Consider the following 18,248-nt stretch of genomic DNA (forward strand, 5'->3'; position numbering starts at 1 on the left):
TCTCATGCCACTTTTTATAACTATTAAACTGTTATCAGGAAAAATATAGCAGCTAAACTGCACCAACGAGCCCCTGGTTGGCAAGGAGGTACAGTCCATGTTGCAGTGCAGTCCGATTGCTCTATGTGGGAGCCACAGGGTGTTCCCACCGTACTCACATAGCCCTGAGCTGCTGCCCCAGGTGGCCACATGGGAGTCTCCAACCCTACTCCAGGAGGAGCTCCAGCAAGCCACCCTGTGCAGACTGTTAGCAGAGTACCTGAAACCACTAGCTGTGAACACTGCTAAAGGCATGTCATACCCAAGTTAACAACAGGAGACACTTGGGTGCTTGTAAGAGTGGAGCTTGGCCATTTTGAAGTCTTGCAACACCAAGGACTGAGCAATGTCCCACCATGCTTTTGAATACACAAGGCCTCACTCCAGTTTAAGAATTTGGGCTTTTAAACCAAGATGTCTGAAGCACATGTTTCTCCAATCTTTACAGTAAGATTTATCTTTTCTGGAAGAGTTCTTTCAAAACACAAACAGGCCCAGACAGAATGAAAAGGTTGTCTTATGACATAGTCAAGGCAACAAAGGAACAAGGAAATGCACCGGCACTGTATCCGAGAGCCCCTGGCCACCAGGTTCATGGGGAAGCCAGTCTGGCACTGAGCTCTCCCACCTTCCTGCCCAGTCTTTCGTTGGGCTCTGGGCCATTACAGCAAATGCTGAGTGAAAAAGAAAAAAATGGTTTCACACTCACCCCATCTGCCATTTCCCCTGGGACAGAAACAGGCGCTCCACTGGAAAGAAAGAACAGGAAAGAACCCTTACTATCATCAGAAAGGGAAGTGATGTCTCAAAACCATGCCTCTGCTTTCAAAGCCAGGCTCCCCAGTTATGGGAAGAACTGAAGAAGCTCCTTTAACCCCAATGCCATTTGTAAATACCATGTTTTACAAGAACTGGCTACAGCTGTTCTTTCCAGTGCTTCACCATTTTAAGAAAATATCAAGGGACCGATGTTATGCGTAACCACCAGATTTTTCCTTCTTTTTGCTAGGTGCTGGGGCTTGAATTACTGGTTCTCCTTGTTAACACATTTGCTTGCTTTACTGGTCTTATCATATGATATATTGCATAGGATGTAATAACAATAAATGTATTTAATAGCCTGTAGCCTATTATTTAACCACTACATTACACACTTGCATTTGTTATTACTACAGTTAATATTCAAAATACATTTTTTATCAAATTCAGTCTTGGTTTGTTACCAACCTGCATATATTACTTACAATGTGCTTCAGGATGCAAACACGCATGCAGCCCATAAAAAGCTGAGCTAGGGGAGGAGGCTAGCTAGCACCCTAATTCATTTCAGTCTGAAAGAGCCAAGTTAGCAAAAACCAACTGTTTAAGCTAACCAATGTCATTTTAAATGAAACACCACACTGGCTCTGTCAGCAGATCAGAGAGGCCAGTCTCTTCCAGCTGGGAGGGAGGTGAAGGACAATTAGGGCTGATAACTTCTCTCGTTAGTACAGCTGTTGGGCATTATGCCAAGTGAAAAGGTAGCAAATGTAAATAGAGTTCTAGGGTGATTATAATTCATTTTTTTCTATAAATATGTTGAACACCAATCAAGCAAGATACTGATAAATGTACCTAATTGTGTAAATACTCCCATTCTCTTTAACAGGACAGCAACTCAAGTACGAAAGTGAAGCAAGTACTTAAGTCTTTAATGTAATAATCTACAGCTATAGAACTAGGGAGAGATTTTAGTCCACCTCTTCCATGCCCTCCTATAGGACTGTTTCCCACATTCTATCACTATCCTTAAACTTCTTCCAGCCTTAAATTCACAACTATTCATAGGCAGACTCAGCGTCGTCTAAGTTAGTTCAGGCATATCTGTAGCCTTTTAGCATGTAGTTAGAAAAAGCTGCCATTGCTGTAGCTAGAGCTTGGTACTTCCCCCATTTACTAAAATCAAAGCACTTACTAATGATTACCTGATCGCTAGCTTACTATATGATTACTTAATAGAGTAAATGGATGTTTTCTTCTGAGAACAAGATACAGAAAGAATGTAATTCTTTCTATAACAAGTGGTAGTATCTGCCTTATTTTTCTAAAAGAAAAATGAATTTTTGTTAACTAAAGAAAAAACTGTTCCAAACAGAAAATAGTATATATAGCTGGATCCTTTTCTAATGATTTTGAATGTGTTAGGGGTTTTTTAAGCCAAAGTGGAAATAACAAGATGTTTACATTGCAGTTCAGAGGATAAAGAACTGCTCTGGTTAGATGCCTAATAACATAGAGATTTCAACAACATCCTATTAATGAGCCTCAGTTTGTTTGCTAGCTCTAGCAAGGCTATTCAGCATTTAAGTTGGCAGCCAGCCTTTTATTTGAACTCCACTAGCACGGGACAGATGTTATTCTAAGGAAGTAGAGGAGGGTCAAGAAACTTCTGAAGTCACTGTTCTACTAAGTCCTAAACTAGAGCAGAAGATGAAGCTTGTACCAAGAGCACTTCTGTGTGCCAGTTGGATGTCAAGCATCAGTAGCCAGCTGAAGTGAAATAAGAGGTTTCTCTAGCTCTTCAGACTACAAGGTTACAAAAAAGTCTTTGCTGATCATATGGTTATACATAATTTTTCACAGTAAAAGTTTATGGAAAAACATGATTTCTAGCTATTCATCTGCAGAACTGTTTCCCAAAGGCCGTAGCCTGTTACTGAGGATTTACGGCAGTGGATGGCAAAATTTACCACTGAATTTAGCTGTGAGGGATGTATGTCCTCACCTGGAAGAGGAGGATTTTACATTCTTGTCCTAAAAAATTTACATCTTCCATTTAAGCATCTGCAGTGTTTTGCATGGTAACTATATTTCTTTGTTAATAAAGGAAGCAGTAAAATGTTGGAGGCAAAATTATAGTACAGAGGGGAAAATCTTACTGGAATTTCCTATGGCAGTGTAAGGCTTTTATTCACAAAAGGGGCAGCCATCTCAAATCTAATAACCAGATGTGTCCAGAACTCAGTGCTTCCAAATATTTCAGGTATGTGAGGTTTCAGAATATGACACATTATGCCAAAAATGCACACAGGAGAGGAAACAGGTAATTGGGAGGGAAACGTGCAGTAGTAGCACGTGCCAAACTGCCCTTGCTCAACGTGTGAAAGCTGGGAAAGAGGATCTTTGTGGTAGAAAGAAAAGGGGTACAAGGTCATTTTCCACTTTCAAGGATGGCATTTGTAATCCAGAGTAATTCCACTGAAGTAAATCTTTTTAAATATAGAGTGGAAAATAGGCCCTGGCAGTTATCCCTTTTTAAACACTATGGGAGGTGGAGAGTCAGTTCAGCACATCTTTAAGTGTCTCCTCCTCTCTAGGGACACCTAGGAAAGGGGCCAAACAGGCACCTAAATACCTGGATTTGATGAGTCACAGAAAGTGCTGGATTAAGGGGTGATACAGAGGTTTGTCACCTCATCAGCTAAAATTTGTTTGTCCCATCTCTCTAACACAGGATGCTACCCAGCAGCAGAGGTGGTTTCAGTCGCTACACATTTCCCACTTCACAGAATTTCAAGGGGGAAACATAATAATGTAGTCTTGGCAGTAATAGATGTCCAGATCCTATTTTAAGTTTTGGTCATCAAGTAATAATTAAAGAGTATTTAGGGCATTTATATAGTTCTCAATTTTATGCTTAGATTTTCCACAGCCTTAGAATCCAAATTTTTTATAGCATTTTATTTTTAGATTTTCAAAGCAAGTTTTCCAAATATTAAAGACTTTGGAGGAAAAAAAAGCTGTCACAGGAGGTGTTTGCACAACTTGTTTTTTATCTTTTGGTTATTTTGATCTGCAATTTTATAAAGGGAAAACATTCTTTGGAAAAGTGTGACACGGGATTCTTCCCTCCCCCTTATTTTAGGCTTCTGAGTGCACTCCAGACACAAACACACACACACACACACAAAAAGAGAGTTTATATTTATGTATTCATTGATTCCTCAGATAAATAACTATATTGTATTTTTCCTGACATTTTTTTGTTCCAGATTGCCCTTTTATTCTTTTCCCATTCCCTAGGTAGGTAGAAAGACAAAATATTTGAATAGCTAAAGAAAACTACAGATTTTACGCTACACAGTTACAGCTGAGTCCTCTCTGTTTATATCTTATTCTGACTCTGCAAGTGGGAAACAATTGGGGTATGTTGCTTGAACTTACAACACAGATGAGAGTTGCAAGATTGTATGGGAAAGGCCTGTCATCTCCACAGCTAGTCCCCATCATGTCTCTTCATGTCCCCTCTTTGTAACCTCATTGTAAACTAATCGCTGTGGGCATACACATTACAAAGAGGTAGAAAAGATATTGTTGGTATAAGCAAAATGAATGCTAGCTATTGCTTCAAACTATTTCAGCAAATTACTGCTTGGCTGCACACAGCACAGATTCACAAGTGGTACATATCTTTACGCCCCTGCTAGCTTCCCTACAGCAATGCTAGTGACAGTCACCGTGGACCTTCAGCCTAGCTTCAGCATCCTGAAGTCTCAAGGCATAGTCAAGGTGCAAGGTTTCCAACATAATATCTAGAAGAAATACCTGGGAAATGTCAAAGGAAATTATACGCTGAGGTTTACAGAATTTTAGTGACGGTAATTGTGGCTCTGATGTTAGAGGAGCTATTGCTAAGGGATACTAGTTATTTAGCTGATGATAGGGAATTGTAGCAGAGAAGCCTAATCCCCTGTTTTTAAGCTTCCCTTCCTTCCTCGCCAGTAAGGTACTCAGGTATGAAAATCCATAGTTTTCCTTCATTGCACATTCAGCATTCCCATAAACATGCAGCTTTCAAGTTCTCAGCTTCAGCTGTTGTCAAGAAAGAGTTTCACTGGGTGTGCTCCTGGACGTTTGTGCTCTTAGCTGCTTACCTACAGTTAATGAAGCTTATCCTGATATCTTCTCTCATTACTAAGAATGGTTTTGATTCTAAGATTAAGACTATCCAGGTCCTAATCCAAGACTATCAAATGGTAAAGCTGCACCCTGAAGTATTTGGATGAACAAGTTTTTCAAGTACTGGAATTGATGTGGCAAGGATTAGAGCAGGTCAAACAAAGACATTTCATGGACCAGCCTCTCTTGGAGGAAAAATATGCCTTGCAAGACAAAATGAGAAATAGAATATGAAGAAAACCATGTGACAGTCCTGAAGTCTGAGTCACCTACAGCTGACCATAACATGCTAAGAAAAGTGCTGGGCCTTGTGCCCCCCCCCTCTAGTTTAGTGAGAGAAAAGGCTGTTAATTTTTTATTGCTCAACAGAGGCAAATACAGAGGTCTGAGATAACCCCTATTGTTGCTGTTTTATGAGAGACTAGGTGAAGAAAACACTTCAGGTGAAGCACTGAAATTCAGGGAAAATTAAATCATCTCATCTTTTTTTTTTTGCCAATTTGTCAACAAATATACATGTAATATATGTGTATATTTATATATAGAGAGATGTATATAGATACATATAGATGTATACATCTATGTATGTATGTACGTATATGTACATAAATAGAACATTCTTATTCTTTGTTTCCCTTTTGTGAGTGATTTTTTATGGCTTGCACTATATTCACCTAAGTATCCATTTGTCTAAAAGAAAGTGCAAGTTGTTATGGAGTCATTTACTCTAATAGAAGATTCTTAATGGTATGAGGAACTGAGAGCAAAAGGAAGCAGAAAAGGAATGGAACTGCAGTTTATGATCACACTGGTCTAGCCCCATCTTCAAGGAGAAGAATTCCTGAGCGAAGATCTGGCAGGACATGAAATACAAAGTCTACTCATTGCCTTCAACAATTTCTATCCAAAGGCCCAGAATAATGAGGTTGTTCATTAGAAATGATAAAGTAATGCATGTTCTGCAACTGTATGACCTTCTATTACCAGCAGCAGCTTACTTTCACCTTTTAGATAATAGATTTTGTTGTATCACAATCCCTTTCACATTTACTGACCTGGAAACCAGCACCTTCTGCGGTGCACAGGCCATATCAGGATTTTGGCATGCATCTTGGGGTGCTGGAATGAAAAAAGGAGGTTGTGGAGAAAGAACAATTACAAACTGCTGAAGGGGGGGGCGAAATGTGTGGCTTTGACACCCCATGGAAGCAGATGGATTTGAGAAGAATGGAGACTTGCAATACAAAAAATTTTATTAGATATTATGGGAACTGAAGCTGCTGATGTCATAAATATCATGCAAGCAAGCCAGTCTGTAATTAGTAAATTCTAGGAGTAGTGTAATGCCAGGAAAACTGAGAAACATGTAAGACTGAAGGAGGAGAGAAAGCCCTCTTAAGCATTTTGATTGATTTTAAAATCAAACACATTCCTACAACATTTCAGCAGGTTCTGTTATATTTGAAAATTCACTTCTGAATCAGAGCTAAAAATCTCACTTGGCTTCATTCAGAGCACAGATAGTAAGGGAACCAACCCAGAAGCAAACATGGAAAATCAATACCCAGATATTTTTAATGGCATACAGATACTGCCCACAGAATCCAAGCCTGATTTCTCAGAATCCCGTAATTAATGCATCCAAAAATGCTCTTAGATTGATGAAGCAGAAGCTCAAAGGGATGTGCGATTGTCTAAAGCCTCAGGAAACAATTAAACCAGATGGGACAATCAACTGAAAGGGCGTACCCATGAAGAATAAAGGACTGGTTCGGCCAAGGCACACACACAGCATTTAAACAACCTTTCAAAAGAACAACAGTCTTATTTTTAAAAATGCATGTGATGAAAAATCTGCTGTACAGCTACATGAACGACTGCAAAGGTGAATTAACCTCACTAAGAAAACACTGAACATTAGTTCTGCTTCTGAATTTTCCTAGTTTCAGCTGCCAACTATTTGATCTTGCTCAGTCTGTCTTTGCTAGCCTGTGGGCTCAATTATGTGGCTACATTAATAAAAACTGTGAAACTAGTAAAAACGCTTTTAAGTATAAACATTATACCATAAAATATCAAAAATCTGAATTGATGTTTTTACAAATGAAAGACTCAAGTGGAAGCAGAATAGTAGGCTTTTCAAAATTTTACCGTTTACCTTTCAATAACCCTTTTTAAAAATTATTTTTTAACCTACAGTTTTCAAAGGCACATAAGGCATCTAGGAAGCTTGATCATAAGTGAATTGTTTTGGTACACAAATAGTCACCGCAATCTTTTTACAGTCTTTTAAATTTTTATCTACTGTATTGTTATTTTGGAATTCATAGCGTTTTCTTTTCTTATCTTGGCTTCAATTTTCTCAAACTGAAAATGAGGTTTTTGAGATCAATTAATTTTAAACAGTCTGTGAGCACACCTCCATGTTTAATTGCCTTGCTGAAGCAAAATTCCGCTGGGTAAAAATTTCATTCTTCTGTGAAACTTGTTCAAGTGTATTATATGTTATTATTATTTTTTCATTTGGACTCTCTTTTCCTGGCAAGTATTTATCTGAGAATTCTTAACATAATGTGCCAGCAACTTATGTAAACACACAACTAATAGTACTGAATATTTTTCTTGTTAATTTGAATTTATCTTGGCATCTTGTAATACCATCCAGTGCACTGGCAAACAAATACTGAATGACTTAACTTAGACTGTCCTCCAAATTTTGTTTCTTTTCAGTGGAAATCCCCTGCAAGCTATGTCTAACTTTTGAGACATTACAAAAATGATCAGAAGATTTTGCAGATGTCGAACATCTTCCATACTCCCACATAAGTTAACAGGCATCTGATGTTAAGGCCTGTCAGACATATGTAGAAATAGAGACCTGAAGACAGAATCTGTATTTATTTGGAAGGGCATGTACCATGTCCTGGTATAACAAAGTTCAGAGTCAGTTTCTTTTCATTTAGTCTTACAGTTTCCTGAAGAAGGCACAAGAAAGGACTCCCTTCAGAAGTTTTTTTCTGCAAAAGCCCTACTAAAACAGCTAATAAATAGGATTTTTAGGTCACAATGCAGTAAAAGATTCAGGTCTACAGGCTCCAGCACAGTGCATGAAGGGCATCTGGTGCCTCAGATGTGACACAGGGCAGCCTGCATGCCCAGCCAGCCCCCACCACTGTTGTTTTGATACAGTCACCAGCTACATTAGAGCTGTATGTTACTTATTTTAAAATATTCCTGAAAGCAGTAACCGGACCCCAGGCTTCCCCAGCCTTTTCAGTAAGGTGGCTGCCTGGCCTTCCCCACTGAGAGGCCCCTGCTTTGCCCTCTGGGGGCACCTAGCTCCTTAACACATGGGTCTGGCTGGGATTCACTTGTCTAACATAGCCATCTAATTTAGATGTGATTCATATAACCAGGAGTCTGTGCTCCCGTTATGGAAAACCGAATATGTGCCTTCAAGGATTTCTGAGCAATTAAGGGCCTAAAATAGCCTAGAGAAGACGATGAACGTTCTTGCCCTGCTCCTTTGCTCCCACACACACTTATGTATGTATGTGCACAATGAATTCAAAAGATAAACTGCAATATCTAAGTCTTCTCTGCAGAAAGATCTTCCTGAGCCCTAAGTTTTTATACACAAAACATCTGCAAGAACTGCCTCCCAACAGTTTTTATTACATCTGTTAGAACCTAGTAACACCGGGACTGGAGCGAATGCTCCGTGTTTGCCACACAGTAATAATAAATGCTGTGCAGCACAAACCAGTTGCTTCTGCTCCCAAAGCCGCTTCTGTAGTTTATCCAAAACTTCTTTAAACTGAAAAACATTCCAGCCCCCACAGGAAACACAAAGCATATATGCTGATATGTGCATACACAGGGATAAATATCACTATCATGAAAAACTTTCAGATATATTGACTGAATCTAACGGGGAAAGAAGGCGGTATTAGGTTTACTGCTATTCCTTTTCAGATTGAGTTTCTAAGATCACATCTCAGAAACCATGTCTTAGACCATGTCTCACCTATGGGATCCAGGAGCACTTCCCAGCCTCCAAGACTGCCTGCCACACTCTGATGTGGAGTCAGAGGCATAGGCCAGATCCTTCCTCCTATACCACCAGGGAGGTGTAGCAGCTGTCTTCTACCTCCATTAGAAGAAACCTAAGCATGCAGGCCAAAAGCAAGCTACTGGTGGGGTCCCCATTCTGGACACCTGAAAATTCAGGATGCCAGGGGACTTGCCTCACAGTGCAAGTGCAAACTTAGGATCTTTAGACGCAAGAAAACCCTGTAATCTCCTCTCGATGGGTCTTGGCACAAGTGATCCTTGAGCTGCTCAGGCTGGGCTAGTTTTTGACACACCCAGAGTGAGAACTGGAAGCAGCCAAGGAAAGCCACATGAGCGGATATTTAGTGAGCTGAAGGGAGGGAAGTCAGACTAACTTTGTACTGCTCTTGGCAGCCAAGTCCTCTCTTGAATCATGTCCATAGTTTCTGAAATGTGTTTAATTTACCTCTTGTGCAAGAGGTGCTGGAAGATGGAGGAGGGATGTTGGTTTTGCACCTTTGCACACCAGCACAGGCACGGCGGCAGACTGCAGAACAGATGTTTCTCCAAGTCCATGAACTGGAATCTCACATTACTGGATCGTATTGCAACACTGTGAACCCCTCTATTGCCGCCATGCTGCATGCAGATGAAAAGTTCATCCATCTCTATATTTTGGCTCTAAATTATGGTCCTGACCACATCCTTAGTGGGTGAAGGTAACAAAAACGCCACCCTGATTTACCCTCCCATCTTCCACTGAGCAGAGGTTCAGAGGCTTAGTGAGCTCTGGGTTGCCACTGGTCCAGCTAATCTCCATTATTTCTACTTTAGGTCTTGCAATGACTCTTACCAAGTTCCACAACCAATTCTGCACTTCGTGAAAGTGGACTTCATTTCTTGTTTATTATTTTGCATCTTTCTCCTGGAAAAGATGAAGAACAATTACTACTAATGCAAAATAAGCAGCCTTGGCACCAGATAATCCTGACTACTTAGATTCCAGGCTTGAGGGGCTGATAAAAACCTCACTGAAACTAACCGGAGTCTTTCCAGATTAGCTTTACCTAAAGTCTAAAGGCACAGACATACTGCACTTCTTGAATCCCATAGGCACATAATCCTATTCAGCCCTTTACTATAGAATGATTAGCAAAAAGGTCTACTTATTTCACAATACTAAACTGCTTGCAGTGCATTCCCAGATGTCAAATTCCCTCTACGTTCCCAATGCAGGAGCCAAACTCTTCAGCTTCTCTCTTTGACAATTTCCACTGTGTACAGAGGGACACATGATTACAAAAATCTGTGGTGGCTTGACTGAATATGAAAGTAGGACAAAGATAAAATAACATGAAGTATTAACCATTAATTCAGGGAAAACCTAGCACTGTGATAAATGGTGCCTAATCGTGAATGTGTTTAAGTCATTGCTGAAATATAATGCCTGGGGCATAGAGAGGCAAAATAAGGAGGGCTGAAGAAAGATCAGCACTGCAAGGCCATTTATCTCAATTAAGATACTCCCATTATCACAGTCAGTGAAAGTAAACAGCAGTTGTTTCTAAATATCTCATTTTTATACTGCCTATTCCAGTATTTGCTATACTGCTTAAAACCTTAGCCCCTGGACGCATAGGATTACATCAACTTCTCAATTGTCATTTTCTTCTCCTCCTAAAACAGGCTTTAAAAGTGGAAACTTGAAGCAAGTTCACTCAAAACCCTCATAAGCCAGGAGGCAAACAAACCCACTGGGTTTTTTTATGCCATGACTTTCAGAAAATCTCTCAAGTGTTTTTGTTTTCTGGGTTCAATTATAGAAGCCAGAAATACTGGAAGAGAGGCTGTGTCAATGACCAAACTTATGAGTCAAATTAACAAGCCGTAAATTATTCACAGCAGATGTAGCTCTACACAAAGAGAAACACAAAGGGGGAATGAAATACCTGCAAGATGATCAGAATGAGCTCTTTCCAAGATTCAGGATGGCAGAAAGCAAGTGCTGCAGTGTGTTTCTGGGTCCTGCGTTTCCAGGGCTAACTACAAGTAGGAAACAAGGCACTCCTCCAGTGGAGCAGGTTTTACTGAGAAGCTATAGACGGCTGCTCATGAAAGAGGCAGTCATTAAACTGCTGCTATTCTACAGACTGCGCAGGCGAGTCAAACTAAGCTAGATATGGGAGAGAATCAGGCTCATGGTAACTGTGCCTTTTAACTTTAAACTCCAGCTACATGTCATCCTTCTCTGAATCCTCTTCCCTTCATGGGCTAGTTATTAAGTGTGCCTAACACACCTGTTAGATCTGTTGAAAAAAAATTTCAAAGAGAGAAACTTTGTAGCAATTCTTTCTTACATACCACCTCAGTTTTAACTTATACTTTAATGTATGTTGTTATCAGCTCAGAAATAGCCAGGACTATATGTGAATTGACATATTTCAACATGAACACCACAACTAGGAAAAGGGAAACATAATTCAGACACAGTAATTTTATTTGACTGACTATTATAAACCTGACCACTGTAGTTATAAGGAATGTGTAGTACCACAGGTATGCAAGCGCACTGCATGTATGCTTTCTAATCCTAAAGACTGATATGGGAAAATAATAGATTTGTAAATACTGTGGGAGAGGCACACAGAAGTATATGCCCTGTCCCTACCGACCACGTACAGATGAAGAGCATCTCATGCTTATCCATAGCTTGACTTGAAAACCTGCATGGGAAAAGCCCTCAGAAAGATGTACGCTCCAAAAGGAAGATGTCCTGGCACAAAGTTAACGGGCTATGGATGGCTCTAATACCAGTCTCGTTTCTCTATTCAAACAGCAAATTCATTGGCACACGTACCTAACTGAGGATATTTATCACATACTTTGCAGACACGCATGGCCAAAGAGGTCACATTTTGAACTTGCAAATTACTCACACATTTTACATTTTAAATAAACCTGTAAATTTATTGTACAAGAGTACAGCATGTGCCTTTTTAACCAAAAGCTCAGCATCACACAACACTTTAATCTTCCATTTAAACATACACAGTCCTACAACACAGCTCAGTTCAGCTAGGAAAGCTACATAATGAATTAATTTATTGAGAGCCCTGGCTACGCTGTTCTTAAGGATGTTCACCTACAGCAAGAACAGCGGCAGTGCTTCTGGTGTTGTAACATGTAATCATTTTAACCTGTTCTCAGCACAGTAATAGCAAGCAGTCATCTAGAGCAAAACAAAGAGATCATTTAAGAGACACTACATTTAATTGCAAATTCATGAAACAGTAGACCAGAAGATCTCACACACGTAATACAAGTCAGGATTAGAAATCCGATATGAGATCGCTTTGATGTAATGTCTGCAGTAACTATGCCACACAATGCACCACACAGGAAGACCGGATGCATGACAGGCATCGCACCATGTAGTAATATTTTTTAGATTGAAATTGTTAGGTTTGGAAGGGGTAGAGCAGATTGTTCTGCACAAATACACGCTTGCCTTATTATTTTACAGGTCAGAAACACTCCTGTAGCCATTTGCCCACATGCCAGCAGTCTCTTGTTTTAATTAATTTTTGTACTGTTTGCTTTGATTTTACCTGGTTTAATCTAAAACTGGATCGTTACTTCCAGGCACAGAGTGTGTTTTGTGCTATGTGTCTTAGCCTTTCAAATTGTCATAAACACCTGAGTTGGCATAACCGGGCATCCTTTATGCATGCTGTTGTGCACAGCTAGCCACAAGCTGTTATCAAGACATGTTCAGATATGATACTTCATTTGCCACAGGGCTCATCGCAATGGAGATTTAAAGTTCATCACAGTCTGATGACTTACAGCAACTGAAGTTCCCCTGAAGTTTGGGATTAAATATCTACTACTCAAATGAGCTACATATTACATAGCAAATTCTTGAGCAGAGAAAGTTTATGCCTTTTTATTGCTGTTGAATTTATCAATCTGTGTCAACCCTTAAGCCTGCTACTTTAAAGGATCAAGTGCTATTTTATTAAAGAATTTAATATTCTCAAAAACCAGTATTGTCAGTAGATTTTTAAATACCCGAAGGAGGTAAATTTGGATCCTACTCCTGAACATGTGATTTTTCACTTACAGTGGGAGCATGATAGTGCATTGTTGGTTGGTTCTGAACGGTACTGAACTCCTACAGCATGAACTAAAATAATATGCTAATCAAAACACAGACAGCGACACTAAAAAACCAGGAAGGTAATCTATATCAAACATCTGATCTTGAATTAAAATAGACCAGCAATAGTGTGTAAGCTTTCAAACAGATGAGATGCTTAGGTGCTATCAAGTATCATACCAGCAGTGGTTTCAGAAGAGTTACACCAAACTTGCACCCACTATGGTTCACATGTACTCTCTGAGTCCACAAATTTTACCCATCTTGGACAAAATATGAAAGCAAGGTAATTCAAGTAAACTAAAAAAAAAAAATGGGAGGAAGCAGGATCTTTTTAAATCAAAGTTGCCTTTTGTATCATCTTAAATTATTTTGGGAAAACTTCACCACACCAAGAAATTTCACTTATCTGTCTTGCTTCCAGCTTTAGATAAGACTAACCAGTGGAAGAAACAAAGTTGGAAACAAAACAATTCTTGGCTTGTGAGACTAAATACATGTCCTCAGTAGACTTCCAGTTCAGTCTAAACTGTCACGTTTTTGGAGCTTTCAGTGAACACATGAACTTTTGGTTGATTATCTAGACACCACGGACACATGTAAAGATTGTTGAAAAAGTGGTTATCTAATTAAAACAGAAATCACCTGAAACAATTTTTTTTCCTTGCTGTAAAACAAACACAAGCACCATATTAACAAGATGCACAAGCTCCTCCTCTTCTTCAGCCATTCACAATTTTTAATTTGGATAGTAAGTAATGGGAAACAATTAAAATCTGATCTTGAAATATCGTTAACAGTTTAAAAAGTAAAGCTCTACTATTTTCTGAATTCATTCCATGCCATCTTTAATAAAGAAGCTTATGCAGATTCCTTCTGCTTATGAAAATTACATCAGCTATTTTTCTTACCTATTGAAATAGCCCCAACACCAGAGACATACAAAATGTTATACTGAATTTTAATCCTTGTAAAACAGTATTACACCACACACTGTTGTTATAAATCTTTTCAATAATGTCCATTATAGAATGCAGTAAAGAGCACTGTCTATTACTATGCATTGTCAAATGTTTCTGGCAGTATTGGGAATTGACTACAGCATATTTCTTTTTTAAAATTAAGAGTTAACCTACATATTCTGAACTTGCAAATAATACACAAGAGATTGTACTTCCATATAGGCTGTAGAGACATTCACTCATTTTTTTCTGATTTGTATATAAATTTTCTATAACAATATGAAAGTAAATTAATAACTTATTTATCTAGCTAGGAGGCTAGTAGTTATTTATAATCATATTAATCAAAAGATGACTGAAAGATTCAAAGTAATTATTGTGAAGTGCACAAAATCTAGAATATAGGGACTTTTCACAGTACATTATACTAAGTCAACATATAATAGATTGAAAGCTGTAAAGCCATAATCTTCATTTAAAAATTTAGTGTTTCTGACATCATCTTCCACCACTCCATCAACTCTTCTTTCTCCTCTTCTTTTCTTTCAGACAATGACTCCAGTTCAAAATCAACCTGAGCAAGAGAAACAATCAAAAACATCAGTTAAGATTTGTAGAGAGAGAGAAGTGTAGGCTTTTCAATCATTTATTGAAAGAAGCTGATTAACACAGACATGGGGGTTAGAGAGGTAACTTCCGTTTTATACTAGGTTTATTTCAAAGTCTCTCAGGGCTGATTTAAATATGTGCAATACAAGCATATCAGTACAATAAACATCTAAAAAAGGCACATAGGTGAGCAAAAGTTCCAACAGAAACCAGACATCTGTCTAGTCTTTGACTTGTCTAAACACTTTAAAAATATGGGCCAATGAAATTAAAATTGAATAATAACCAGCCACATAAATCTTCCAGCATATAATAAAACCTATCATCAGTGTATCGCTGTCTAACACCTAGCAATGCAGACCCCGAGCTTATCAAAACACGTATTCAATTTTATGCCATCAAGAAGATCCAGGGAGCTTTTCTGACACATAGCTCATTACTGTAGCTATGATGTGCTCGTGTAGTACATCCTAGCATACGACACATGCTAGAGAAACAAGCATTTATTTTAATTGTGAAGAGTGGAATCCACACCTGTACAGAGGATGAATTAAGAATGCTTCTGAACTCTTAGATGCAACCTAGGTCTTATTCACTATACATGTTGGGTATCTACACAAAGCAGAGCTCCACCACTATCTTTCTGCACAGAGCTGAACGCTGGCTTTAACCTATGCACGTAGCCACTTGACAATTTACATTAAAAATATCTAGTCTCAGTGAAAACATCAACATCTCTTCCTTTATAGGACACACTACTTAAAGATATTCTGTAATCTTCTATCTGATTGGCTATTCACACATCAACCAATTCAAAAAAAGTGTAAGTATCTCAATATTGCCTTCTCATTATAAATAAGACCAAGAGGAGACAAAATGAGTTTACAATGACATTACTCTCAGTTGCTTGTGCAGCAAGTACTAGGAGATTAGATTTCCAGTCTGTCTTCTAAATTAGCATATTATGAAATATTATGAAAAATCATCTCCTGCTTACATGTATACCATCAAGGAAAAAAGTAAGAGTAAGAAAAACAAGTAAGACTTTTTAATATATATGTAATAGATGATAAACCAACATACATGGGAGCACTTACCACAACTGCAGGGCTAAAGGGCACAGCCACTTTTTTAGTTATTGCTAGATAGCCTGGTGCTGAGGCTGTAAGTTTGTAATTTCCAGGCACAAGCAATCTCCAGTAATCACCATCCTTGGCTGTAGAGAAGAAGAAAATAAAATCCAAATAAATATATATAAAACTAATTATGCAGCTACGGAGAAGGGACTGCATATTTTGTCAGTGTCTGTATTCCTGTCAGCCTTTTACTTTTGTTCGTCTGAAAGGATTCTTCTGTAAGGGCTGTATAAATATATCATTACAGATTTTCTTCTTTTCAGGTAACCAAAACACAGATTTGAACTCTGAAGTTTGCTGTAGCCTCCATGAAAGATTTTGCCTGCTGAGGCTGAAGGCTCTCCAGCACACTGAAAAAAAGGACAATCTGGGACATTATTCTTACTTTAGAAGCACCCCCTGGCCAGTGTGCAGCTCCTGTTAAGTGTCTGAGTTTCAGTTTGCAATGCAATGTGGATTTTTAGTGTCCCTCAGTATTCCAAAGATCCAAATTTAAATACATTTTATTCTCATCACACATAAATAAATAGGACCACCTTTCTCAATTTATCTTGCTGAAAAAGCTATAAACAATCATTTCCTGGAATATTCCGCATGTATCACCCCTGAAGCATCATTATCTACATGTTTCACTATCCAGGCAATATCTAGGGCTTTTTTCTTCTGTTTAGCTAAATAAAGAAATGAAAGTTTGAGCCACTCAGGTCAAAGAAAGGCTCCTACTGCACTGAGTCTTACTGCAGGCCATCTCTTTCGGTCACAGAACAGAAATGCATCATCATCTTCTCTAGAAATGACCTTCTCCCATTTTCACAAAGAATCAGATCCAACCTGCACAAGAAGTGGGCAATCATCTAATTTGTCACAGGCTAACACTCTGAACTTCTCTACCTCCATGCAGAATGTCAGAAAACATAGCAAGGCTATTCTAAATGTCAGCTAGCAGCGCCATTTAAAGCATTTGGCCATGCTCTTACTGCCAGTTCCTTAAATACTTTTCCAGCACATCTGCAGCTACACAGCGCACAGAGGGAAATATTACTCAAATATCTGCAACTTCACAGTCAAAACTGTCAGTAGTCAGCCCAGTTGTTCCCAGACTTTTCATAAAACAGAAAGAAAAAAATTACTCCTGCAGAACTATGATAATGGTCTATTCTAATTCCTGGCACTGGAACAAAGCTGAATTTTAACTCAGAAACAAAGGACTAGGGGAAAAAAAGTCAAAGATTATTTATTTTTCTTGAATGTGCTAGAATTCAAGTACTTGTTTTCCTCACTGTTTTGACAACACATGACTTCCAGCCTTATACACCCACAATGATGTGAGAGGATTCATGATTAGATGCTTTTTTGTATTGTAGATGCATGAGCTGTAGCATCGCATGCATCACTCTCATACCTCAAAATATCTCTTCGCACAGCTTATTCCCTTTCTATTATTCCTGAAAATGTATTTCCAGCCTCTATACTTTTTGCCTTTTTATGTACAGTGAAAGAAGGTGGCTAATGTTATCAATCCCGGCAGAGTTGTGAGACACTGCTTGCACCACAAATCAGAAGACCAACTAAGCATGAATAACCAAGAGCTGCCAGAACCAATTCATGCCAGAGATCCATGAAGTCCCAACAACCAGTCTCCAGATACTTTGAGAGCAAAATACAAGAGAAAGATTCATTAAATCCTGCAGGCAACAAGATTCTTGAGGCACAACATGTTTCCCTGGCTTCAAAACTTTGCCCCCATAAAGCTTCAGCTAGTAAGATCTGAAATGGCTCCAGGTTGTCAAGCAGAGTGAGCAGCAGTATATTCTAGCACTTCTTGTTTTCCTGAGGTACCACACTCACCTGATGTAATGTCATGGCTTATCCCCTCCACAGAAATTGTAGCATTTGCTATTGGATTGCCCTGAAGATCTTTAACAAATCCCTTCACTCCTCGATGAATCTAAAATAAATAAATGAAGTCAGTAACACAAGGGAAATCACTGGAAAATTCTTAAGTGTTTTCGTCAGTGAAATATCTATTGATATATTTAACGATACATGTTATGGATCCCACAGTCTACATGCTGACAACTATCAAGGATAATTACTAAACATCAAAATGGAACAAACGGTGAAGAGGAAAAAGAATTCATCTGGTAGTTATGCCAATTTCTCTGTGCAATGCAAGCACTTCTCAGAAATATGCAGCAAATCATAAGATACGTGAACACTGACTTGAAAGTCTTTGTCACTGCGGACTAAGGAATGTGCTGAAAAGCTTTGAAAGAGCCTAAAAAAACCCCAACTTTTTTTTTTTTTTTAAGTTTTCAACAACTGTAAGAATTTAGGGTTAATAATGGACAT

The 18,248-nt window shown here is 38.7% G+C and overlaps 1 protein-coding gene across 1 annotated transcript in view; it reads right to left on the reverse strand.

Annotated features, from left to right (window-relative positions):
- Positions 1 to 11,969: 11,969 nt before the first annotated feature.
- Positions 11,970 to 18,248, reverse strand: part of CPE (carboxypeptidase E) — a 59,970-nt gene continuing 53,691 nt past the window's right edge. Inside the window, exons 7-9 of the mRNA XM_064449760.1 lie at positions 17,745 to 17,844; positions 15,858 to 15,976; positions 11,970 to 14,725 (exon numbers count right to left, since the gene is read on the reverse strand). Coding sequence (XP_064305830.1) covers positions 14,627 to 14,725; positions 15,858 to 15,976; positions 17,745 to 17,844 — 318 coding nt within the window. The 3' untranslated portion in view covers positions 11,970 to 14,626. The remainder of the gene's footprint in view (positions 14,726 to 15,857; positions 15,977 to 17,744; positions 17,845 to 18,248) is intronic.

Source organism: Phalacrocorax carbo, chromosome 4, assembly GCF_963921805.1.
Source record: "Phalacrocorax carbo chromosome 4, bPhaCar2.1, whole genome shotgun sequence".
Classification (NCBI taxonomy): Eukaryota; Metazoa; Chordata; class Aves; order Suliformes; family Phalacrocoracidae; genus Phalacrocorax; species Phalacrocorax carbo.